Below are 25191 nucleotides of genomic sequence, written 5' to 3'. Positions count from 1 at the left end.
AACATAAATTCTCATTGAGAAAAGGGTGCCAACAATCTCATATATTAAAGTATTTATATTTCATAGCAAAAATTAGAACATATGTTAGAGATTCCCTCTTTCTCTCTCTCTTCTATTAAAATTGTATGAAGTTTTTAAAACTATAAATATGTGAAATGTATGTTTATATATAATACAAGGAAAACCATATGAGCCAAATTCTACTCTGAGTTACATGGCATGCATCCCTACTATTGAAGTCAGTGGGAAAAGAGCAACATTTGTTTCTAGTAACAGGGGAACATTCTGGACAGTGAAGCATAAAGATAGAACTATGAAATGGATGGTAGTAAGATAATACTTCCCAGTTTTGCATCTCCCTGGAAGCAGCTACCTATTGCTGACAAATATATGAAAAATAATCACCAGCTTTTTTTATTTGCATGAAGAGGCCTAATATTATATCTGTATCAGACACCAGGGCACAACCACTATCTAAATTTGAGCTTCTAAATAAAATGTTCTGGAAATCCTCAAGAAAGAGAGCAAAAATACCCCAGACTAACTTCGTTTTATATTGTCCATCTGATTATTTCTGGAACCTGTGTCAATTTAGGTCTTTTGAGAAACAGGCTGATTGGGTGAAATCCTTGCTACATCTACACAGGGATAAAAAACCTGTGGCATGGCTATGGCTGGCCTGGGTCAGGTAATTTGGGTTCACAGGGACTGAGCTGCACAGCTAAAAATTGCGATGTAGACTTTACTTTAGGCCAGAGGTGGGCAAACTACGGCCCACAGGCCACATCCGGCCCACGGGACCCTCCTGCCCGGCCCCTGACCTCCTGGCCCAGGAGGCTAGCCCTCAGCTCCTCCACGGCTGTTTCCCCTCCCCCCCGCAGCCTCAGCTCACTGTGCTGCCGGTGCAGTGCTCTGGACGGCGGGGCTGCGAGCTCCTGGGGCAGCGCAGCTGCAAAGCCTGGCCTGACCTGGTGCTCTATGCTGCGCGGTGGCGTGGCTGGCTCCAGCCAGGCGGCGTGGCTGCCTGTCCTGGTGCTCTGGGGGGTGTGGCAGTAGTGCTACCAGCCACCGGTGCTCCAGGCAGCATGGTAAGGGGGCAGGGAGCTGGGGGGGTTGGATAGAGGGCAGGGGAGTTTGGGGTGGTGGGCAGGGATCAGGGTGTGGATAGAGGTTGGGGCGGTCAGAGGGAGGGGAACTGGGGGTTGAATGGGGGCAGGAGTCCCAGGGGGCAGTCAGGAAGGAGAGGGGGGCTTGGATGGGGCATCGGGGGGCAGTCAGGGGCAGGGGTTCCGGGCGCGGTCGGTTGAGAGGGACAAGGAGAGGGAGAAGGGGTGGTTGGATGGGGCAGGGGTCCCGGGAAGGCAGTCAGGATTGAGAGGAGGGGTTTGATGGGGTAGTGGGGGACAGTCGGGCGGGGAGTCCGGGGGCGGTCAGGGAACAGGCAACAGGGGGGGTTGGATGGGGCAGGAGTCCCGGGGAGGCTGTCAGGGAGCAAGAAGCAGGGGGGGTCGGATAGAGGGTGGGAGCCGGGCTACACCTGGCTGTTTGGGGAGGCACAGCTTCCCCTAACCGGCCCTCCATACAATTTCAGAAACCCGATGTGGCCCTCAGGCCAAAAAGTTTGCCCGCCCCTGCTTTAGGCTCTGGCTGAGGCCTGAGCTCTGGGACCTTACACCCTCACAGGGTCCCAGAGCTCAGGCTCCAGACTAAGCTCGAATTTCTACATGGCAACTTTTCAGCCCCAGAGCCCAAGCCACATGCACACAAGTCATCTGACCCAGGCCAGTTGCAGGCTTTTTATCCCTGTGTAGACATACCCAGTCGGAAAGACTGTCTGAGCCAATGTGTCAAGAAGGACTTTGATACTCTGGAAAGGGGAACACATATGATGACCTGGCTGGAGGGCTGAGTCATGAAGAGGAGCCTGTGGTTCTTAGAGTGAGAAGGGTCTGGAAGAGACAATGCCAGGGGGAGGGCACAATGCCTGTCCGGAGCTAATCCCCAGGAAAGACAGCAGAAGGCACCACCAGCAGTGAGTGAACCCCCTGAGAGGGATATTATCCTATCTAATCTCAGCCTGCTTTTGTTTTGTCTTCATGAGACAGTAATGCTGAGGAACTTTTATTATTTTCCCTCTCTAGACTTAGCAAAATGGAAAAGGGGGTTAATTTTCCTTGTTGCTTGGTTCTTTATAAACCAGCCCAGTCCCTGTTTTGCCAACTTACTCTATATTTCTCACTCTGAAATAAAATACCCAACACCATTCAGCTGAATGTTAGAATCCCTAGACTCATGCCATGGCTGTGCTAGGGTCTGTCCTATTTCTCTTGATTACCATTATCTCTAGTTTAGCACACTCATGCTTTCCTAAAGACCCCTCTTTCAGTTGTCAGGATTCCAACTGCTTGCCCTGAAAGCATCTACTCAGCACCATCAAACTAGAGGCATACAAGCGAATGCTGAAGGAGAGCAGTGACTGCCCCTGGTGAGTGAGCAAGAGTTGGAGGAGAAGCAGCATCTGCTCAGATAGTAGCAAAACATCATTCAAGAGGAAGCTGCACTAAACTTTGCCCAGCTGTTTGCCATGCAACCTGCTGCTGTGCGAGAAGCTACTGCTGCTGCATCTCATACTGTATTGCCTGCAAAGAAAATAGTGGGGTTTTTTTTTTTTGCATTGATAGAATCCTCCTCTTCTCCTTGCTCTTCCCCCTCCTGGCCTTGTATGCAGCATATGTCACAAAGCACCCTTACACATACATAACATTTGAAACTTATAAACCACATTCTAGCTCTTGAGAGATCCTCAGTTCCAGTAACCTGTGCCAAGGCAAGACCATCCCTGACAATTGTTTGACCAACCTCTATTATGGGGATTCCAAAATCTCCCTTGGAAGTCTTTCCTGAACTTAATTATACATATAGTTAGAAAGATTTTCCTAATATCTAACCTAAATCTCCCTTGCTACAGATTAAGCCAATTACTTCTTGTTATACCTTCAGTGGACATGGAAACAATTGACCACTGTCCTCTTTATGACAGCCCTTAATATATTTGAAGACTCTTATCAGTTCCCTTCCTCCCTCTTATCTTCTTTTCTGCAGATTGAACATGATCAGTTTTTTTAACTTTTCCTCATGGGTCAGATTATCATTTTTTGTTGTTGTCTCCTCTCAAATCTCTCTAGTTTATCCACATGTTTGTTAGAGTGTGATGGCCAGAATTGGACACAGCACTCCAGCTGAGGACTCACCAGTGCTGAGTAGAGTGGAACAATTATCTCCAATGTCCTAAATACAACATTTCTACTGATACATTCCAGAATGATATTGGCCTTTTTTGCAATTGTGTCACATTGTTGACTCATATTCAATTTGTGATCCACTATAACCCAAGACATTTTTCAATAGTACTACCACATAGGCATTTATTCCCCATTTTGTAGTTGTGTATGTGATTTTTCTTTCCTCAATATAGTACATTGCACTTGTCTCTATTGAATTTCACCTTGTTGATTTCAGACCAATTTTCTAATTTGTCCAGGTTGTTTTGAATTCTAATCCTGTCCTCCAAAGTACTAGTCACTCCTTCCAGCTTAGTGTAATCTATTTTAGAAAGGTTTTTGACATAGTCCCACATGACATTCCCCATAAGCAAACAAAGGGAATGTGGTCTAGATGAAATTACTGTTAGGTGGGTGAACAATTGGTTGAATATTTTTCCCCAGTATCCAGGTATTGAAGTTAGGTTGACTGGTCTATATTTCCTTGGATCCTTTGTTCCCCCTTTTAAAGATAGGTACTATATTTGCTCTTTTCCAGTCTTCTAGGACCTTACTCATCCTCCATGAGTTCTCAATGTTTCCAAGATTGCTTCAGCTAGTTCCTTAAGGTACCTGAAGATGAATTTCATCAGGCCCTGCTAACTTGAATACATCTAACTTCTCTAAATAGTCCTTAACCTTTCTTTCCCTATGTTGGGTTGCATTCTTTTCCCCTTGTTGTTAATATTAGTTGTTTTGAGTATTGCTAGGGCCAGACCTGCTAGGACCAGCTGCTGGCCTGCTCCATGAATAACTTCACGGTTAGGCAACCAATGAGCCCGGCTACACTGCTTTGGAACTGATATATAGCCACAGTCCTTGGCTGGCTACACATTTAGCAGCCTTGCTTGTAAGCCTGGAACCCACAGAAGATCAATGGCTGCTCAGTGTGTATCATGACCACAGCTGTGCTGGGACTTGTCCCAGACCTGCTCCAGTCAGCTTCCAGTCCCTGCTCTGTTCCAGCCCCTCTTCCCTCTGACTTCTGGCTTCAATTCCTGGCTCCACTTCTGGCTTATGACTCTAGTTTACCCTCTGGCTCTGACATTTGGCTTCTTTCTTTCCAGTACTGACCCTCGGCTCATTCCTGAACTCTCCCCAACCTGGACTCATCTCTATCCAGTAGGCCAAACACATTTTAACCACCAGACCTGATTGCCCACAGCTTAGTCAGCTACGGTTTGAGCAGCCCAATACAAAGGCTAGGGGGCCATCTCACCAGCATGGACCCCTCTCTGGCCAATATTTCCCTGGTGGAGCTGGTGGGGACCATACAGAACTTGCAGGTGCAGGTGTCTACCCTCCAGGTGCAGAATGTAGCTCTACAAACCCAGGTAGCTTCACCACCAACCCTGGCTCTGCCCCCCCAGGAGCCAAAAGTCCTTTTCCCAGGTAAGTTTAATGGTGGTCATGGCTAATTCCGAGGTTTCCTAAATCAATGATGGCTCCTCTTGCTACAAACCCAATCATTCCCCACAGACCAGGCCCAAATTGGGATCATCATTAGTCTGCAGACTGGGGAGTCCTTGGCCTGGGCCGACCCCCTCTTGGAATAGTCCTGGGCCAGTTGGCAATGTTCATTCATGTTGATTATCTTCAGTGACCACCACTGCACCTAAGTGGCTGAAGCTACACTGCAAATGCTACTTCATGGGCATCAATCAGCTATCCTATATGCTGCTGAATTCTGTCATCTCTCTGCTGAAACTAAATGGAATGAGACATTGAACAATAATATAAAGAATGAACTGGTGTTGGTCAAGTCAGCATCCCATCTCGATGACCTGATTGACCTATGGATCAGAATTCACAATTGCCTACTGAGCGGTGCCATATATGTGACCCAGTCCCTTGAGCTCTGTCAATACTCCAGTCTCAATCGCACACCCCAGTCCAGGCCCCAGAACCCATGCACATTGACCGGGCCTGCCCAGATGTGGCTGAGGCTGAGAAGCACAGATGCCAAATGTTGGTCCTGTGTCTGTATTGTGGGGGCAGCGGACACTTCACCTTGAGATATCCTGCAAATTTCAGACCAGCTTTGGGGTCTACCTCAGCCCATATAAGGAGTTTGATCTGTGCAGGTTCCTTTCCCCGTCCAGAGACACTTGACATCCATGCACCTCTGTTGGGATGGCAGCAATCACAAATCTACTCTTGATGCAACTCTGACTGCCATTGTAGCTCCTACTCCTGATGCGTCCAGCACTCTACCTGGAGGCTCAGGTAAACTCAAGGTAAGGTAATTTTATAGACCAAGAGGTGGCTGAGGCCCACAGGATCCCTGCTGTGCATAAAAATTCCATAGATTTGGTGGAAACCATTGAGGCATCTCTCCTAACCTTGAGGCCAGTCATCTACCAGACCATTACCCTACAGGGCACCAGGACACCTTTCAGTTTCAGTTAATTCAGGCTCCCCACTTTCCAGTCATCCTAGGAATGCCCTGGCTCGCTCCCCATGACTTCTGTATCCATAGGCAAAAAGGAATTGCACACATTTGCTCTAAGTACTGGCAACAATTCTACTGTGTTCAGGCCAAAGAGAGAACTGGTATCCTCTGAAGCCTGTGTCATCATCTGGGGAATCCCTGCTGTGAGGGAATGGGCCCACAGGAGTTGTGCACACTGCTAACTATCCCAACTGCCACCACCAAAATAACTTGTACAACCTTGAAGACATTTTGACAAGGTAAATACAGACCTCCAGCGCCGCCCCCCGCCCCCCGGGCTGCTGCAACACAAATATGACTGCCCAATTGACCTTTAGCCAGGAACCAAAATCACCTTTTCCAAACAAGTGCTTCAAGCCCTTCATGTCTATCCGCAGGAGAATCTGCAGAAGGGATTTATCCAACTGTCCATATCTCCACCTGGGGCCCCATCTTTGTGTGTTTTTTTAAAAGGATGATTTCCCGAGGTCCTACATTGACTACTGGGGCCTCAATATAGTGACAGTTTGGAACCATTACCTGCTTCCCCTCATTAATGAACTCATAGACTGATTACACTCTGCCAGATTTTGTGGGGCCAGTAACTGGTGTGGGTGAAAGAAGGAGATGAGTGGAAAATGGCTTTCCAAACCCAGCATGAACACCTTGAATACTTGGTCATTCCATTCAGTCTGTTTAATGGTCCCATGTCTTTCCAACACTTTATCGGTGACATTTTCTGGGACATGGTGGATTAATTCATTATTATCTATTGTGACTTCATCCTTATTTTTCAAGCAACCATGCACAGAACACCCAGCATGTTTGGAGTGTCTTATAAAGGCTTTACCAATGCTGCCTATAGGCCAACACAGAGAAATGCTAGTTTGACAAAGACACAGTAGAGTTTCTGAGATACATCAGTTCCCCTGAAGTTTGGCCATCGACTCAGACAAAGTGGCAGCCATCACTGACTGGGTAGTGCTGAGGGACATCCAGGGGCTGCAATAATTTTTGGGCTTTGCCAATTTCTCCATATGGCTCATCCACAGTTTCTCAGGGTGGTCAACCCAATCACAGCCCTCTTAAAGAAAGAATCCCATTTTTTTTGTCCCAGGAGGAACCAGTGGCTTTTGACTGCATCACTGCCCCCATTTTTGTTCACAGAATCATAGATTCTTAGAAGATTAGGGTTGGAAGAGACCTCAGGAGGTCATCTAGTCCAATCCCCTGCTCAAAGCAGGACCAACCCCAACTAAATCATCCCAGCCAGGGCTTTGTCAAGCCAGGCCTTAAAAATCTCTAAGGATGGAGATTCCACCATCTCCCTAGGTAACCCATTCCAGTGCTTCACCACCCTCCTAGTAAAATAGAATTTCCTAATATCCAACCTAGACCTCCCCCACTGCAACTTGAGACCATTGCTCCTTGTTCTGTCATCTGCCAACACTGAGAACAGCCTAGCTCCATCCTCTTTGGAACCCACATTCAGGTAGTTGAAGGCTGCTATCAAATCCCCCCTCACTCTTCTCTTCTGCAGACTAAATAAGCCCAGTTTCCTCAGCTTCTCCTCATAAGTCATGTGCTCCAGCCCCTTGATAATTTTCGTTGCCCCTCTGCTGGACTTCCTCCAATTTGCCCACATCCTTTCTGTAGTGGGGTGCCCAAAATTGGAAGTGATACTTTAGATGTGAACTCACCAATGAAAAATAGAGGGGAATAATCATGTTCCTCAATCTGCTGGCAATGCTTCTACTAATGCAGCACAATATGCCGTTAGTCTTCTTGGAAACAAGGGAACACTGTTGATTCATATACAGCTTTTCATCCACTGTAACCCCAGGTCCTTTTCTGCAGAACTGCCGCATAGCCAGTCGGTCCCCAGCCTGTAGCAGTGCATGAGATTCTTCTGTCCTAAGTGCAGGACTCTGCACTTGTCCTTGTTGAACCTCATCAAATTTCTTTTAGCTCAATCCTCCAATTTGTCTTGGTCACTCTGGACCCTATCCCTACCCTCCAGCATATCTACCTCTCCCCTCAGCTTAGTGTCATGTGCGAACTTGCTGCGGGTGCAATCCATCCAATCATCCAGATCATTAATGGAGATGTTGAAGAAAACTGGCCTCAGGACCGACCCCTGGGGCACTCTGCTTGATACCAGCTGCCAACTAGACATTGAGCCATTGATCACTACCCGTTGAGCCCGATGATCTAGCCAGCTTTCTATCCACCTTATAGTCCATTCATACAGCCCATACTTTAACTTGCTAGCAAAAATACTGTGGGAGACTGTATCAAAAGCTTTGCTAAAGTCAAGATATATCACATCCACAGCTTTCCCCATATTCACAGATCCAGTTATCTCATCATAGAAGGCAAGCAAGTTGGTCAGGCATGACTTTCCCTTGTTGAATCCATGTTGACTGTTCCTGATCATCTTCCTCTCTTCCAAGTGCTTCAAAATGGATTCCTGGAGGACCTGCTCCATGATTTTTCCAGGGATTGAGCTGTGGCTGACAGCTCTATAGTTCCCAGGATTCTCTTTCTTCCCTTTTTTAAAGATGGGCACTATATTTTCCAGTTGTCTGGGACCTCCCTTAATTGCCACAAGTTTGCAAAGATAATAGCCAATGGCTCTGTAACCACATCAGTCAACTCTCTCAGCACCCTCAGATGCATTGCATCTGGCTCCATGGACTTGTGCATGTCCAGCTTATCTAAATAGTCCTTAACCTGTCTTTCACCACTGAAGAATACTCACCTCCTCACCATACTGTGCTGTTCAGGAGCAGTCTGGGAGCTGACGTTGTCTGTGAAGACCGAGGCAAAAAAAGCATCGAGTACTTCAGCTTTTTCCATATCATCTGTCACTAGTTTGCCTCCCCCATTCAGTAAGGATCCCACACTTTCCCTGACCTTCTTCTTGTTGCTAACATACATGTAGAAAGCCTTCTTTTTACCCTTCACATCGCTGTCTAGCTGCAACTCCAATTGTTCTTTGGCCTTCCTGATTACACCCCTGCATGCTCGAGAAATATTTTTATACTCCTTCCTAGTCATCGGTCCAAGTTTCCACTTCTTGTAAGCTTCCTTTTTGTGTTTAAGCTCACTGAAAATGTCTCTGTTAAGCCAGGCTGGTCGCCTGCCATATTTGCTATTCTTTCTGCACATAGGGATGGTTTATTCCTGCACCCTCAATAAGGCTTCTTGAAAATGCAGCCAGCTCTCCTGGACTCCTTTCCCCCCTCATATTAGCCTCCCAGGGGATCCTGCCCATCAGTACCCTGTGGGAGTCAAAGTTTATGTTTCTGAAGTTCAGAGTCCGTATTCTGCTGCTCTCCTTTCTTCCTTTTGTTAGGATCCTGAACTCAACCATTTCATGGTCACTGCTGCCCAAGTTGCCACCTATATCTACTTCCCCTACCAATTCTTTCCTCTTTGTGAGCAGTAGGTCAAGAGGAGCACAGCCCCTAGTTGTTTCCTCCAGCCCTTGGACCAGGAAGTTGTCCCCAACACTCTCCAAAAACTTCTTGGATTGTCTGGGTTTTACTGTATTGCTCTCCAAGCAGATGTCAGGGTGATTGAAGTTCCCCATGAGAATTAGGGCCTGTGATCTAGAAACTTCTGTTAGTTGTCTGAAGAAAGCCTCGTCTACCTCATCCTCCTGGTCTGGTGGTCTGTATCAGATACTCACCATGACATCACCCTTGTTGCTCTCATCTCTAAACTTAATCCAAACACTCTCAACAGGCTTTTCTCCAGTTTCATACCTAGGCCTGTGCCAGCCATTTATGGCAGAAGTGGATGCCTTGAACTTCACACTGTGAACAGTCCTCTCTCTAACAAAAACATTTGATGGTCAGCTTCACCCTTGTGTCTTTTACTCACACAGGCATGCGTCAGTGAAGCAAAACTCTGACATCCTTGATAAAGAGCTACTGGCCATCAAAGCAGCCTTTAAGGAATCACATAAGACTGGAAGGAACCTCGAGAGGTCATCTAATTCAGTCCCCTGCACTCATGGAAGGACTAAGTATTATTTAGACCATCCCTGACAAGTATTTGTCTAACCTGCTCTTAAAAATCTCCAATGATGGAGATTCCACAACTTTCCTAGACAATATATTCCAATGCTTAACCAACTTGACAGGGAGTTTTTCCTAATGTTCAACATAAACCTTGCTGCAATTTAAGCCCATTGCTTCTTGTCAAAGTTATCAGAATGTATCTTCCAATTTCCATTAATCATTGCCATATGTATATAATATTATTTCTTTTGCTGAGGGCTAACTAAGGCCAATGTACCACTCAAGTTCTACCTCATCCTTATTTTAGAAAGCACATACCATAGTCAAATAAATGATTTACAGTTTATTAAAATAATAATTTGATTAGTCACTAACAGGGCATTCTGAGAAGGGGCATGCAAATATCTTTCTCCATGAACTAGGCACTTAGTAACAGGATAGATGCCAGATTTGAATCTTCATGAAATGACCTGGCTATATATGAACAACAGATGAAACTCAATTTTCATTCTGCTTTTGAAACTGTACTAAAAGGACATGGACTACCTTCTAAACCAAGCCTTCTGATCTGATGTTTTCTAAAACAAGTCTTCTGAAAAGTCACGAGAACTGAGCTACAAACTAAGAATTAATGATGAAAAAATATTTAGCTCCTGCTGTTATTTTTTATCTGATCATCTTAGCAATAGAATTATCAGCAGGAGTTATTACAAATGGATATATTGTTGCCTTAAATTGTATCAACTGGGCCAACAGCAGAACACTGACTTCCTATGATAAGATCATAACCAGTTTGGCCTTCTCCAGATTTTGCCTACAAATCTTGGTGACATTAGACAATGTTTTATCTAAGATATATCCAAATATCTTTGATAGATTTCAAACACTACAGCCATACCTAGTTACCTGGATGTTCATAAACCAAGTGAGTCTCTGTTTTGCAAGCTGCCTTTCTGTGTTCTACTGTGTGAAGATTGCCTCTTTCAACCAATCCCTCTTCAGCTGGTTAAAACTGAAAATCTCCAAACTGGTGCCATGGCTGCTTTTGGGCTCTATGCTGTACTGCTTGGTTACTACAGTTGCTTTTACATTGTTTAGTTATTCCTACTGGGTATTTTCTCACAACTCCACAGATTGTCTATCAAAAAATGGTACAATATCAGACAATAAAAATAACCTTTTGGAGTTCACTTTTAGCGTAGGATCTATTTCCCCTCTTATTGTATTTATTGCTTCATCTGTTCTGCTAATCATATCCCTTTGGAGACACATCAGGAGCATGAACCTTAATTCAGACTTTAATCCAAGTTTTTGGAACCCCAGCATGGATGCCCATGTGCGTGCACTTAAATCTGTGGTGTCCTTTTTCATCATCTACACTATTTATTATGTGGCTTCAACATTCTCAATAGGAAACCTATCCTATTTCAATGATGAATTGAAAATTATGGTGTGTACATTTGTAGCTGCTGTCTACCCTTCTCTGCACTCCATTATCTTGATTCTGGGCAACCCCAAATTAAAACTGGCCTCAGCAAAAATTCTGCATTCTGCCAATTCCTGTTTTGGAGAGGTTACTTCATAATATCTATTCCTGTCCTTCCGGATCAAGAATGTTCACTACCTTTGTAAAGCACAGTAGTGGAAAAATATTCTATTTACCTCTTTGTTTCCATATTTTCCAATCTATTATCCATTTGAAATCTTTCTTATTGCTATAGTACACAAAGCCACTGACACTTCCCAAGGAGATCATTTGCACATTTCCCACCAATTCCCATTCAAACTCTTCCAATGGACATGAGTCCTTTCCTGCAGCAGCACTGCTATCCTTTTAAGAAGAGACTTCTCATTGTATCAGACGTTTGATGTGGATGACTAAGAAAAACAGTATGAGATCACCAAATTCATTTTCAAATGATAGATTCGGCCAGGATTGAAATTTGGTCTCCACTGGGGAATGACATTCCTGTTTATAAATAAATAAACCAGGCATTTCTAGAAATGAGATGATGTGCAAAGTGCAACCTATGCATGGATTCGTCCATGCCTGTCTTGTTAGAGAAAGGACAGTCGTAGGACTGACTGCCCATTGAAATTTAATAAAAAAGTCCAGTCAATTACAGCTTGCTGTCCCCGAGCATTTAGAACAGTTATCTGGGTGATAAGACTTAATTAGAATCTGGCCCAAAATGACTATAGCTTTCTTCTTTTAATAAGTAACGGTGTCATCATCTGATCTGCAGTGAAAGGCTGCAATGGAAAAACAAGCATGAAATTGTTAGTCTGTCAGATACAGAGAAAACAACTTGAATAATTGAAATAACAGTTGTAGGGGCCACATTTACAAAAGGATACCCTCCTTTTTTGAGAGACTGTTTGTGTCCACAATTCAACTGAGTGCAGAAATCCGCGTACTTGCATCTCTACCTACCTGAGGATACAACTGGCAATTTTTCAGCACTAAACTTCACTCAAAGCAGGAATCTGTGTCTTAGCACTTTGAAATTCACCCTGTCATACTAAAAAGTTTATGCTTGATCCATATATTTTTTCAAAGTTACATAACCATTCAGTTAATTAGACAAATAATCTATTAGTTGCATATAACTAGTGAATTGTTTGGTAATTTAGTAAGAAGCATGAACATAGAGCATGAATGGTTAAGGTTGATAATACAGTACTGTGATACAATATAGTTAAGGGAATGTACATGTACGTTTATGAGAGTGGAAAGGATTGTTCATGATCATTGCCTGGAAAAAATATTTTTACAAAGGATTTAAATTAAAAAAAATATTGTCAGTACTGTGGTTAAGACTTTTTAGACTGTAATTGGAGGAGTTTCCAGGGTAGACTAATACTGAGTTCCACTGGAAAAGGAGAATCCTTTTTTGAAAGGGACCCAGCATTGGCATCTAGCCCTGGAATAACCTGAGGCAATGAACATTAGAGATGGTTGAAAAATGGTGACACTGTTTATGAAAATTCTTGAATTAGTGAGTTAAAATTTAAAAAACAAAGAGCCCAGTCTACTAAATATGGTCTTTTCTGGGTTTTGGACGAGGGTAATTTGGGACATGTTTGGAGAACATGACTGTGTCAACTTATGAATTCCTTTCTGTTTTATGGATACCATTATTGGAATTTTCAGTGGATTAGAGCCTCCATATGGTAGCAAGACTGGCTTGGAAATGTGCAGCAAAGCAATCCTGGCCCCTCCCATTGAATAGTTGAAGAATAGGTTTTTTTGACAGCAAGGTCTTTGAATAAATTCTCTCTTCACAGAAACCTGTTTGGGGAGATGTGGGATTCTCTGTAGACTGAACACTTGATTGGAAGAGCTGTGGTTTCTCCAGTGGACCACCTGACTAAAGAGGGAGGAAGATGGATTTTAAAAGGTGGGCTTCTGTAAGCCACAGGAGTCACCAGGAATGGAAATCCCAACTGAAGGAAGGGAGGCAAGAAGGAGGTGGTGTACTTCTCGAAGGATGCTGACCAAACCCAATGGACTCTGAGGTGCAATGAGGACTCTAGAGGGGGATTGTATTCAGGACTTTGTTTTGCATAGACCTGTAAATCTCCTGTGCTAAGAGTAAAGTGTGTATTTTAAGAAGTTGCTGTGCAAAGCCTGTGTTCCTTACTGTAGTTGCTATGTGTCCCTGAATACTTGAACTCCATAGCAACCAGGCCAAGTGGGACTTGGCAGGCGGGGAGAGGAAGGAATATAAACTGCTAGGAAGTCTTCGGAGTGTCAGCATTGGTTTCTGAGGATAGGGCAATTGGACTGTGAAGTCTCACTTCCCACAGAAAGAGGCCAAACAGGGAATCTTCACCTGTAATTGTACCTAAGAGGCCATTACTAGAGACAGTATCTGGACCCATCTAGCTGGAAGCACATGGGATCCAAAAGTTGGGTACAATACAACAGACTGGTGTAAGGAACATGAGCCACAATTCATGTCAGGCCTGGAAACATTGAATTTTTCAGTGCTGAATAAAGTCAGTTTAACAAGAAATGCTAAAGCAGTTTTATGTCTTCAAGGTAAAGGGCACAGGGGTTAGCTAAAATCTTGTATCTAGGCTGGGACCCTCAGAGTCATTTCCCTAATGTCTGTCCTAAGTAATTGTCATGGGTTTAATGAGTGTAAATGGGGGAGAGTGTGAATAACTAGCTTATAGTCTTTAATTATATTTCACAAAACAAATGTTGGCCTCATGTCCATTAGCCTTAGACAAAAGTGTGTTACTGAGTTCTACAACATATGTATGAGACAGTACCTGTCTCTGTTGACCCCAGCAGATTTGTCAAGAAAATGATCATTCCTTACTAGAACTTTTGACAATCACCTAACACAGACATTGCCCACTGCCAAATCACTGGACGACATTGAACTACATCCAACATGCTGGAGCTCCGTAATTAGACTGTGAAAATACAAAGGTGACCCCTGAGGCAGAGTAAAGGGAACACTGAACCGTATAAAAGTTGAAAGCAAGCGGAAGAGAACCTTATGCTCTCTCTCATGTTTAAATTATATCTGAAGCAAAGTACCCCTCTCTTGTCTGGACAGGCCATCCAGAGGAAAAAGCGGTGAAAGACACTGACCAATTGACTATGACAGCCTGAAGCATCCTCAGCTGGTAGAGAGAGAGATCTGACAAGCCTTAAGCTATGAGTTCAAAAAACTTCTTCCCCCCCTCTGGTGCCAGATAAGAACAATCTTGTAAATCAAAGATTACAGAAACAAAGTAGTGAGAATTCTTTTATATGGCTGCTATGATAATTGGGCCTACACATTTCTCCTAAGTGTAAACTCAGCTGTAAATTGTGAGTGAAAGTTCACAAATTGTCACAATGACTTGTTATATATAATTGTTTAAGAACAGATGGAATAAAGGGACAGACTGAATTAATTTAAACAGAAAGGGTTTTATTGATACCTCTCAAGGATTATATTAAGATTATGATAAGTAAACAGAGAAGAAATCAACTAAGCAAAATTGGTGCATTGGAAATTAGTTCTATTGGTGGACAAAATAATGAGAGGATAGACTATTCTGCCCCCAACTCCCTTTTGGGCTTCTGAAAAAGAAAAGAGTTCTTTGGAAAAAATAGTAGAAGGAGCAGTTGTCTCACAACAACCATTGCACTGAGCTTTGTCATCTTGGCTTCCATCACTACCATCCCTGGGGATAATGAACCTTCTTCATCCTAGTCCTGAGAGATATCCTGATCAGACCAGGCTAGGGAGAGGACACAGATGACATTGCTACCTCCATCAGCTTCCAGCTAAATTCTGGATATCTTCCTCCATCTCCCAACCCCATGTGTCCTTTTCCTTCTACACCTAATTTCTTTTCTTTCCTATTTCTCTCCTTTACCTTCTGTTTCATAAGAGTCTGGCATAGCTGGCGAAGACTATATATTTTGAAACACTGATGTAAACCTGTGACTAGAAAGAGGCAGCTAAAAGCAATGCCCTAAACAGCCAACCAAAAGGAGCAGTTTTTTACCTAACTGCCCCAAACTTCTTTTCAACCCCAAAAGCTTTCTCTCTAGCTTTTCCCTGGATCACACTGTGCGCAGAGCCTACTCCTTGACTTTATTCTTTTTTGCCTCTGTCTGTCTGTCTGCTTTTGTCTGTTCTCAGCTTCTATATGGTCTCTCAACCCTCCCCTCACTCATGCACACAAACCTGGTCACAATAGCGAGTGGAATCTTCACCCCCATATGGTGCTAATTTCTGGGCAGATTTTATTAGGCTTTGTTTTTACTACAGGGCCTCTTAAGTGATTTTTACAACTATTTTAAGTGACGGACATGTTCACATATAATTCTGAATCAGGTTTTCACTCAGTCCAAAACAAGGTTTCATCCAACTCATAACAATACCAAATCAACACATCCTGAATTTCTTATAGCAAACCATGGAGCAAATCCATGAAAAATTTGACCAAATAATGAAACAATCAAGAAATATGTATAATCGATGTGTGGGTATGCCATGGAAAGAAAAAGCTGTAAAACATATAATTTATCATGATGAGTTATTCCCCCCAGGCCTAGTCACACAGAGCAGTAAGAGGTAGTTTGGTTCAAGAAGAAAAACACTGGCCTGTTTTTAGTAACATTCTGAAAGTAGCACTATGGTCCTCACAACAAATTTTTTGGTGGCTCTGACGGTGTTTTCTAAAATACTTAATTAGATTAACAAAAAAAAACAAATTAATATGCACATATACATGTCCAAATCATTGTAATTTATTTGTTTAGGGTTTTTTAGCAGACTCAATAATAAAAATAATGTACAGATGTCTCTATTCTTTACTGGATTAAACAGAATAGAAACACAAATAAGCTGCTCTGCATGTTTTCCTTTTTTGGTTGATTTTTGTTTGTTTGTTTTAGATTTGCTAGCTAATAAGTCTGCTACTGTGAAAAGTGATATTTGTATATTTGTTAATATCACTTTTCACAGCAGATTTACTCGTCCTCGGGAAGCTGAGGAACAAATTAAACCCTGGATGGGAAGGTTGGTAAGGAGGCAGGAGGGCCAGGGATGATGGGGGACTGGATGTGGGGGCTGGAGGAGGCAGGGGGCAGGGCGATGGGCGTGAGTCAGGGGCTGAACCCTAGGGTCCTGCTGCACAGCTGGGAGCTGGAGGAGGCAGCAGGGGTCAAGGTGACGTGGGGAGGTGGGGATCCTGGGGCCGGAGCCCAGAGCAGTGGGGGACAGAGCCCGCCACCGCATGGCCTGAACCTGCTGCCCACTGCCCCAGGATGGAAGCCCAAAGCCCAAGGCCCACTGCCCCCGCGAAAGAGGGGAACACACACTGGTCGCTTGCTTCTACAGTGTTTGTGACTCCAGAAGGGGGCAGGAACCAACCCTGGCTGGGGGCCCTGATGGAGGGGCCGCTGTTTCCCCCCCACCCATCGCATCACCACCCAGGAGGCTGTGGCCACAAGAAAAGTCCCTGGTGACCGCACGCAGCCACGGTGGCTGCATTTGAGAAAGGCTACCTGTAATATCAATATATTTGCTCTTCTGCTGTTCTTATTCGTCCTTGTTCAAGGTAATTACAGGAATAATGGGCATATTGTAAATGTAAATATAAATTTATTTAATCCTAAGGTCCTAAATCATTTTTGATTCATTTCTCCCCCAACAAGACAATAACCCACTCCACAACCTCAATCTTTTTTTCAAGGCTTGAAAGAGCAGACTATATACACTGTGGATAAAGAATACTGCATTCCCAACACTGCATTGCTCTTCTTCTTGGTCATTTCTCTGGGTATCTCCAGATCTCTGTCAGCTCTGGCTTTGCTTCCCCAATTCTCCCTCTACTTCCCAAGCCACAATCTGCTGCATCACTATGAATTAGCTTGAAAACTAATCCCCTGCTGCTACATTTACATTTCTTGTAATAATACAGATGGCGGCATTTAATTTATTAGATTTATAACACTGGTCTACAATTTTTGAGAAGTCGTCTGCTTCAGAGATAAAATGTGCTATTTATTATGTATTTTGATGTGGTGAATTCAAATATGACAATTAAAACAACTGATTGGCTACTGTTTCTAAGATATTTAGGTTTTTACATTTTATGTCTATGTATATTGTGTAGATAGTAGAGTTTTAATCATAAATTGTAAACCTAGGTCTTTTCATGTGTTTATGGTTGCTTTACATGATAATATTTCTCCTGTCCTGTTTATGTAACACTTTAAAAATCAGCAAAAGGGTTATATAAATAAAATTTATTATGAAACAAAAGGTAAAAAACTATTATGTACATAGTTTAATCCTATTCAGTGTCTATGCAGCGCTTCTTGGCTTGTCTCTTGTATTCATTAAATAGAGCATCTCTTGTCACTGTCCAGCAATAATCTGCAAGCATTGATGGGCTCCATTTGCCCTGATAGTGTTTCTCCATTGTTGCAATGTCCTGGTGAAATCGCTCGCCGTGCTCGTCGCTCACTGCTCCGTAGTTCAGTGGAAAAAAATCTAGATGAGAGTGCAAAAAATGTATCTTTAGTGACATGTTGCAACCAAGGCTTTTGTATGCCTTGAGGAGGTTTTCCACCAACAACCTGTAGTTGTCTGCTTGTTGTTTCCAAGAAAATTTATTGCCGCTAACTGGAAGGCTTTCCATGCCGTCCTTTCCTTGCCACGCAGTGCCTGGTCAAATGCATCATCTCGAAGAAGTTCACAAATCTGAGGACCAACAAGACACCTTCCTTTACCTTAGAAATTTTCCATGGAGGTACTTGAAAGCTGCTTGTGTTTTGTCAATGGCATTGACAAAGTTCTTCATCAGACCCAGCTTGATGTGTAAGGGTGGTAACAAAATCTTCCTTGATTCAACAAGTGGTGGATGCTGAACACTTTTCCTGCCAGGCTCCAATGATTGTCGGAGTGGCCAATCTTTCTTGATGTAGTGGGAATCTCTTGCACGACTATCCCATTCGCAGAGAAAACAGCAGTACTTTGTGTATCCAGTCTGCAGACCAAGCAAGAGAGCAACAACCTTCAAATCGCCAGAAAGCTGCCACTGATGTTGGTCATAGTTTATGCACCTCAAAAGTTGTTTCATGTTGTCATAGGTTTCCTTCGTATGGACTGCATGACCAACTGGAATTGATGGCAAAACATTGCCATTATGCAGTAAAACAGCTTTAAGACTCGTCTTCGATGAATCAATGAACAGTTTCCACTCATCTGGATCGTGAACGATGTTGAGGGCTGCCATCACACCATCGATGTTGTTGCAGGCTACAAGATCACCTTCCATGAAGAAGAATGGGACAAGATCCTTTTGACGGTCACGGAACATGGAAACCCTAACATCACCTGCCAGGAGATTGCACTGCTGTAGTCTGGAGCCCAACAGCTCTGCTTACTCTTGGATAGTTCCAAATCCCTGACAAGGTCATTCAGTTCACCTTGTGTTATGAGATGTGGTTCAGAGGAGGAGGATGGGTGAAAATGTGGGTCCTGTGACTTTGATGGTTCAGGACCAGAAGTTTCATCCTCTTCCTCGTCTGACTCAAGTGAGAATGATTCTGGTGCATGAGGTACCGGCAGTCCTTCTCCGTGGGGTACTGGGCGTATAGCTGATGGAATGTTTGGATAATGCACAGTCCACTTTTTCTTCTTTGACACACCTTTCCCAACTGGAGGCACCATGCAGAAGTAACAATTGCTGGTATGATCTGTTGGCTCTCTCCAAATCATTGGCACTGCAAAAGGCATAGATTTCCTTTTCCTGTTCAACCACTGGCGAAGATTTGTTGCACAAGTGTTGCAGCATATGTGTGGGGCCCACCTCTTGTCCTGATCTCCAATTTTGCAGCCAAAATAAAGGTGATAGGCTTTCTTAACCATAGTGGTTATACTGCGCTTTTGTGATGCAAAAGTCACTTCACCACAAACATAGCAGAAGTTATCTGCACTGTTCACACAAGTACGCGGCATCTCTGCTCACTTGGGCTAAACAGAAATGTGTCCCTTTGCAAAATCAAACACTGACAAATAAGAGAGCATGACACTGTATGATTTCTAGAGCTGATCTAGGGCAATTTGTTCAGCAGAGTGATGTAAGCTTCGTTATGATTGCATCATCCATGACTTCTAGGAATAACATGATGCAATTCATATAATGTATGACGCAATACCAGCTTCAGATTGCATCATTCATTGTTTTGCCTAAAAAGCAAGTACTGTCCAAACCCAGTCATAGATTTATTCGTAGATCCAGTCAAAGATGTATTTTAGTCATTTCTGGTTTAAATTGAGATCCTTTCCCTTTATTACTCACTTATCCTTCGCCATTCCCAAGTCAAGGGTCGTATATACTGACCCAATAGCATATCTTGAAAACTAGAGCCAATCAACAATTTTAAGCATCATTTTCGTTCTCAGTGACCAAGAATTAGTAAAGTTTGAATACATTTATTTCAGAAGCATTTTGGCTGTAGAGCAGTGTAATGGGTAGGACTGGGTGAATAATTTGTAGAAAAGAATTTGTTCAATGAATTTCACTTTTTTCTGTTCTAGAATTGTCTGCCAGCAGATTACCATTTACTCAATGTTATGGTTATTCAAAATTATTGTTAAAAGTGTTTTTATTTATTTCAATTTAAATCACAAAAAGACATCTCTACAAGGCTCTCGGATCTCTGCATCACTTAACTCCCACTTAAACAGTGAAAATAGGGCATAAATTTGACTTCAGTGAAGCATAAGCTATGTCCTGGCCCTCTACACTGGAGTGAATTTCACCCTGAGTGAAGGTGAGCTAACACATTGTTTATTGAAATGAATTGTTATGTTTTAAATTTCTTAGACTAACACTTCAGGGATTCCTGAGCAGGGACATGCAAATATTTATCCATGACCTGTCTGTGATAAGAAAATACTTCCCAGATATGCTTCTCCTTGTATTTATCTCGTTATTATTCATAAACAAAAATGGAAATAAAAATCTCTGCTTCTTTATCAATCTGCGTGAAAAGGATGGATGTTGTATATTTGTTAGTCAGGTGTATATTTGAGAGCCAGGAGCGCTGCCCCTTGCTGTTCTGAACTCAGTATTCTGGAAAACCACAAAGAAGAGAGCCACAGAGTTTGAATTAATAATGCAGGCCTTAACTGCAGTTGACCATATCAGAAATTGAATTCCTTACAGGGATCACTGTAAATAGATTTATTTTTGTCTTGACTGGACCAAAAGCATTTTCCCTTGCCTTGCTTTTGGAGTGAGTACATTTTTAGATTCCCTTAGCAGTTTCAATAAACTCTACCCTGTCATACTTTGACAGAGCTACTTTGACCCACTTGTTAGCACGACAGAGTCAATTTCCGACCCCTACAAGCATATTTTGAAGGAGAAGGAAGAAATATTTCTCCACAAGGTTGATTTAAAAAAAATTAATTGAATTTAATTTTAGACCACAAAGATGAATTAGTGAGTAGGAAACAGGTTTGGTGGTTAAAGATGCTAGATAATTCATCACTTGGCTCTTAAATGTATCACTTATCCATCATCTGTTTTTGGTTTATGGAGAAATCTCTGGGATTGGATGTATGTAGTATATTCAAAAATAGATCACAATCCTGTAAATACTTACACATATTCTTAATTTTACATACGTGAGGTATGGGTCAATGGGGCTACTTGCATAATTTAGAGCATTTGTGTGTTTGAAGCATCCTCATTATACATGGGATTATATTTTGTTCCATCTGCAATGTGAATATATCACATTGCAGATGACCTTTGATATGTAATATAGTTGTACATTAGGCACATTTAAATGTATATGTCTGAGCTAAGTGAATGAGTGAAAGTAAAGAAAATCCCTGATGAACATTCCATTTCACAAAAATTTGGATATGCAGATGATCTTGCCATGACAATCAAAGCACCAAACCTCCATGACACTGAGAAAGCATTAACTGAGGATCTCCAAATTATGGAACAATACTTCCGGAAATGAAGGCTCAAAAAACCCCCTGGAAAAACAATAGTAAGCGCAATTCATCTTGATAATAGGAGTGCCAAAAACACATTGAAAGTAGCTTTCTGTGGTAAAAATTTGCAAAATAATTACACTCCAGCATACCTTGCAGTGAAACTCGACCACACCCTCACTTTCCATGATTATGTTGTGAAACTAGCTTCAAAGATAAAAAACAGAGTTAACATAAAAGAAAATAGCAGGGGTAACCTAGGGTGCACAGGCATCAATGCTGTGAACATCTGTAATGGCACTTGAATATTCGGTAACTGAATATTGTGCACTGGTATGGAGCAGATGCAGCCATCTGTGACTTGTTGACACTCAGGTGAATACAGTGATGAGGAGGATCACTGGAACCCTTAAGTCAGCTTGAACACCATGGCTAGCTGTTCTAACATCACTCCTCCGATGATACACCAAACTGCTGTGATACTCTGCAAACTCAGCGAATCAAGGAAAACAGATGTCTTCCTATCCACCAAGACCTCGAAAATGCCCCCCACCCAAAGTCTAATGTCACACAAGCCTTTCTGGGAACATTCACTTAGCCTCATGCAATCAGGCTATGATCAGAAGGAGGCTTGGAAAGCAGATTGGGCGAAGCAAGACTTCAAAAATAAGCACCTTGTGCTGGGTCCCACTCAGAAGTTTCCTGGGTTTGACGTTCCACAGACATCTTGGTCAATTCTGAACCAAATTCAAAACAACCATGGTAGATGCAGACATCTAATGCACAAATGGAAAATCAAGGACTCCCCACCGCGTGAGTGTGGATCCCACAACAAGCCATCAAACATATCACCACCTACTGCCCAATTTATAAATATGAAGGCGGCATCACTGCTATAAATTCTGACAGTCCAGATATAGCTATCTGGCTTGATCAACTTCAGGTAAAATTGTAGTTACTGCTCCATACCAGCCATACAGAAGAAGAAGATGGAGCTACAACTTGGTCTTTTTGATGTCCGATTCCAAGTGCGAAATCCTGGATCCATTCAAGATAATGGCAAAATTCAGGCCACAGTTTCATCCTAGGCATATTTGGTATTCTCAGTCAAAATAGGATAAGGCGCTGTGACTTCTGACTGCATTTACACAGAGCAGTTGTGTTAGAAGAACATTTTTACCAAGGAATTCCATGGGAGTAGTTCAGCAGAAACCAGGTAGTTGAAGGATGGATAAAGTTCCATCTATTATGTTGGCCCTTGTTAAAACGAGAGCTTATGAATCATGAATTCTCAACATGGAGAGTGTAATGGATTAGTATAGGTTTGTATGTATCTATATCAGGCTGCAAAGTCTTATTTTGTTTTGTGTATGCCGTTTTGTCTTTAAACTTCTCTGTGCCCTTTGTTTTTACGCTATAGTCTCCACCTTGAGCTGGGATACCGTAGAGCTGTCAGGAAAAATCATTATACCCAGAAGAAGAGTAAACAATGGGAAAGCCATCAAGAGTCATCAAACCTGATAGTCCTCCATTCAGATGGGTCCTCCCTAGAACAGCAGGCTGGATGCAGTTCCAGGAATTCTCTTTTCAAATTTTTCATGGGGGTAGGTGGGCAGGAGTGTGGAGTTAACCAATCGGTTGATAGGGGTTTTTAATCTTCTCAGGGGGTCTCAACTCAAAGAAGAGAATAAGATAATTCTATTTAAATTGAGATCTTCTTGAGCTGAAGGGCTCTCTCACTGGCCATCAACTGGAAGACTGAGGAGTGGGATTCAGGAGTGACGTGACACCTTAAAAGGACACTCAAAAGGTGCCAGGGGAGCAGAGAAAACTCTCCTGAAGTAGGACAAGCAGGTGACAGAAAATCCTAAGAAGCTGTGCAGTGAGCCTGCGTAATAGACTGAGAGAGAGAGATGCCAATACACAATGAGCCTGGGAAGAGCCTGTGGGAAAGGCCTAAGAAAGGTCAGGTTTGGAAGAGATCCAGGGAAGCAGCAAGGGGTCTGCATTGACGGGTCTTGGCTGGTTATGAAACGATCCTGGAATAGAAGGAGGGCCTGAGTTTCCCTACTGGACCACCCAGGAAGGTGATATGGAAATACCCCTGACACAAGGGGGGAGTCCTGTGTTGGGCTGAAGACGCACCATGGCATTGGCAGACTATTGCTTATTGGACTTTTATTTTACCCCAAAAGAGATGGGGCTATATTTAACCTGGTTGTAAGGCCAAGATGCAAGAAGCAGACAACTGCAGAGCTGGAGTAGCTGTCAGCAGACGTGCCGCAGGAAGAGATCCTGCTAAACCACAGCCAGCCACCACAAAGTGCACTGAACAATGAGTTACTCTTATAACTGCCCATTAAAGCGGAGATGTCCGGAGGTTGTGCTTAGTCCTTAGGGAAGACTTGTGGAAGGAGGGGGTCGGAACTGATCAGAGGGCAGAGGGCAGCTGAACCACAGGGTCCCGCCTGCTAAGAAGGGAGAACTAGATGATGGGCGTGGCAGAGGTCTGCATCTCAGGAGCATGTCAGAAAGGCCAGATTTAAAGATGGGGTCTGGACACTGCTCAGACCCAGTGGGTTTAAAAGCAAGTGGGATCCAAAGGTTGGATCCTGTACAATAGCCTGGGCTCTCCCCCCACCCGCACCTCCTGCCGCCCCATCCGCATCTCCTGACGCCCTAGCCCTGGGCTCTTCCCCCGAACACCCGCACCCTTTGCTGCCCCAGCTCTGGCCCCCACCTGCAACTCCTGCCGCCCCAGCCTTGGGCTCTGCCCCCCTCCCGCACCTCCTGCCGCCCCAGCTCTGGCCCCCACCTGCACTCCCCTGCTCCCCCAGCCTTGGGCTCTCCCCCCACCCACACCTCCTGCTGCCCCAGTCTCGGGCTCTTCCCCCCAACACGCATCTCCTGCCACCCCAGCTCTGGCCCCCACCCGCACCCCCTGTCGCCCCAGCCCTGGGCTTTCCCCCAAAGAAGGAATTGGGGGGCCTAAATGGACGGTGCACCTCTCTATCTGAAGCCTAGCAAGGGAGGTATGTGGATCCCACTAGAATGTAAAATGAAAAGTAAGGGAGGGGAGGCTCTACTAGACTGGGCAGCTTTAGATACAGAACCAGGCACATAGGAGGATTTACATTTCTGAGCCATGGAAGCAGATATTGACTTTTCTTTTCCAGATTTAGCTAATATTCAGAAAGGGAATCCAGCACCTGCCTTCCAGATTTGAACACCCTCAAAATTCAGGAGTGCTCAAGCTCAATTTGGGCACTTCATTTCCCCCAAATCAAATATACTGATCCACTGTAACTTGCTGTAGAAAAAGTAGAATAAATTGAGCAAGAAATGCTTCCCAGTGGTTATTAGGACTGGAATTTCTATTTTGCTTTTTTTTTTTTTTAAGTTTTAGTTTTATTTGTTTAAAAGGAAGATCGTGATAGTGCATTCCCCATAGAAACAAAGAATGGAACAAAAGAATAATAAAGGCACCTCAACTTTTCCTCATTTATGTAGGACAGTCTTATAATATGCATCCAGATATCCTCCAGTCACGCAAGCTGAAAATTGTTCCACTTTACTGCAGTTCTGTAACCATATGGGAACCAATCCTGTCTGTGTTCTGTGCACATCCAAAATTCCTGCTGAATGACCTGCCCTGGGAGCGAGTTACCAGTGACCCAGGGCTGGGGTGGCAGGAGGTTGCAGTTTGGGGAGGGGGAAAGGGGGAGAGCCCAGGGCTGGGGTGGGGGGCAGCCAAAAAATGTTTTGCTTGGGGCAGCAAAAAACCTAGAGCCGGCCCTGCTAACAACAGGATTTTTTTCCAGTAATCTGGGAATTTACTAGTTGGAAGAGACTGAGGAGAAAGATCTCAGTTTACTGGTGAATTACAGGATGGCTATGAGTGACCAATGTTATGTGGCCATGAAAAAGGC

General features: G+C 43.5%; 1 protein-coding gene and 1 long non-coding RNA gene across 2 annotated transcripts in view; both read left to right on the top strand.

The window, feature by feature from the left end:
- LOC135982207 (uncharacterized) overlaps nt 1–16062 on the top strand; it is a 78717-nt gene extending 62655 nt beyond the window's left edge. Inside the window, exon 3 of the long non-coding RNA XR_010599448.1 lies at nt 13068–16062. This is a non-coding gene — a long non-coding RNA (uncharacterized LOC135982207). The remainder of the gene's footprint in view (nt 1–13067) is intronic.
- Nucleotides 10414–11364, top strand: LOC101947574 (taste receptor type 2 member 7-like). Its single transcript, XM_005289713.2, has one exon. The coding sequence runs from the start codon at nt 10414–10416 to the stop codon at nt 11362–11364; it is 951 nt and encodes a 316-aa protein (XP_005289770.2).
- Nucleotides 16063–25191: the final 9129 nt, after the last annotated feature.

Source organism: Chrysemys picta, chromosome 3, assembly GCF_011386835.1.
Source record: "Chrysemys picta bellii isolate R12L10 chromosome 3, ASM1138683v2, whole genome shotgun sequence".
In the NCBI taxonomy this organism is placed as follows: Eukaryota; Metazoa; Chordata; order Testudines; family Emydidae; genus Chrysemys; species Chrysemys picta.
Note: the sequence above shows the minus strand (reverse complement) of the source record. Positions and strands in the feature narration are given on the sequence as shown.

Coding starts and splice junctions, on each gene's coding strand:
- LOC101947574 (XM_005289713.2), top strand. CDS start 10,414: ATGAAAAAATATTTAGCTCCTGCTGTTATTTTTTATCTGATCATCTTA.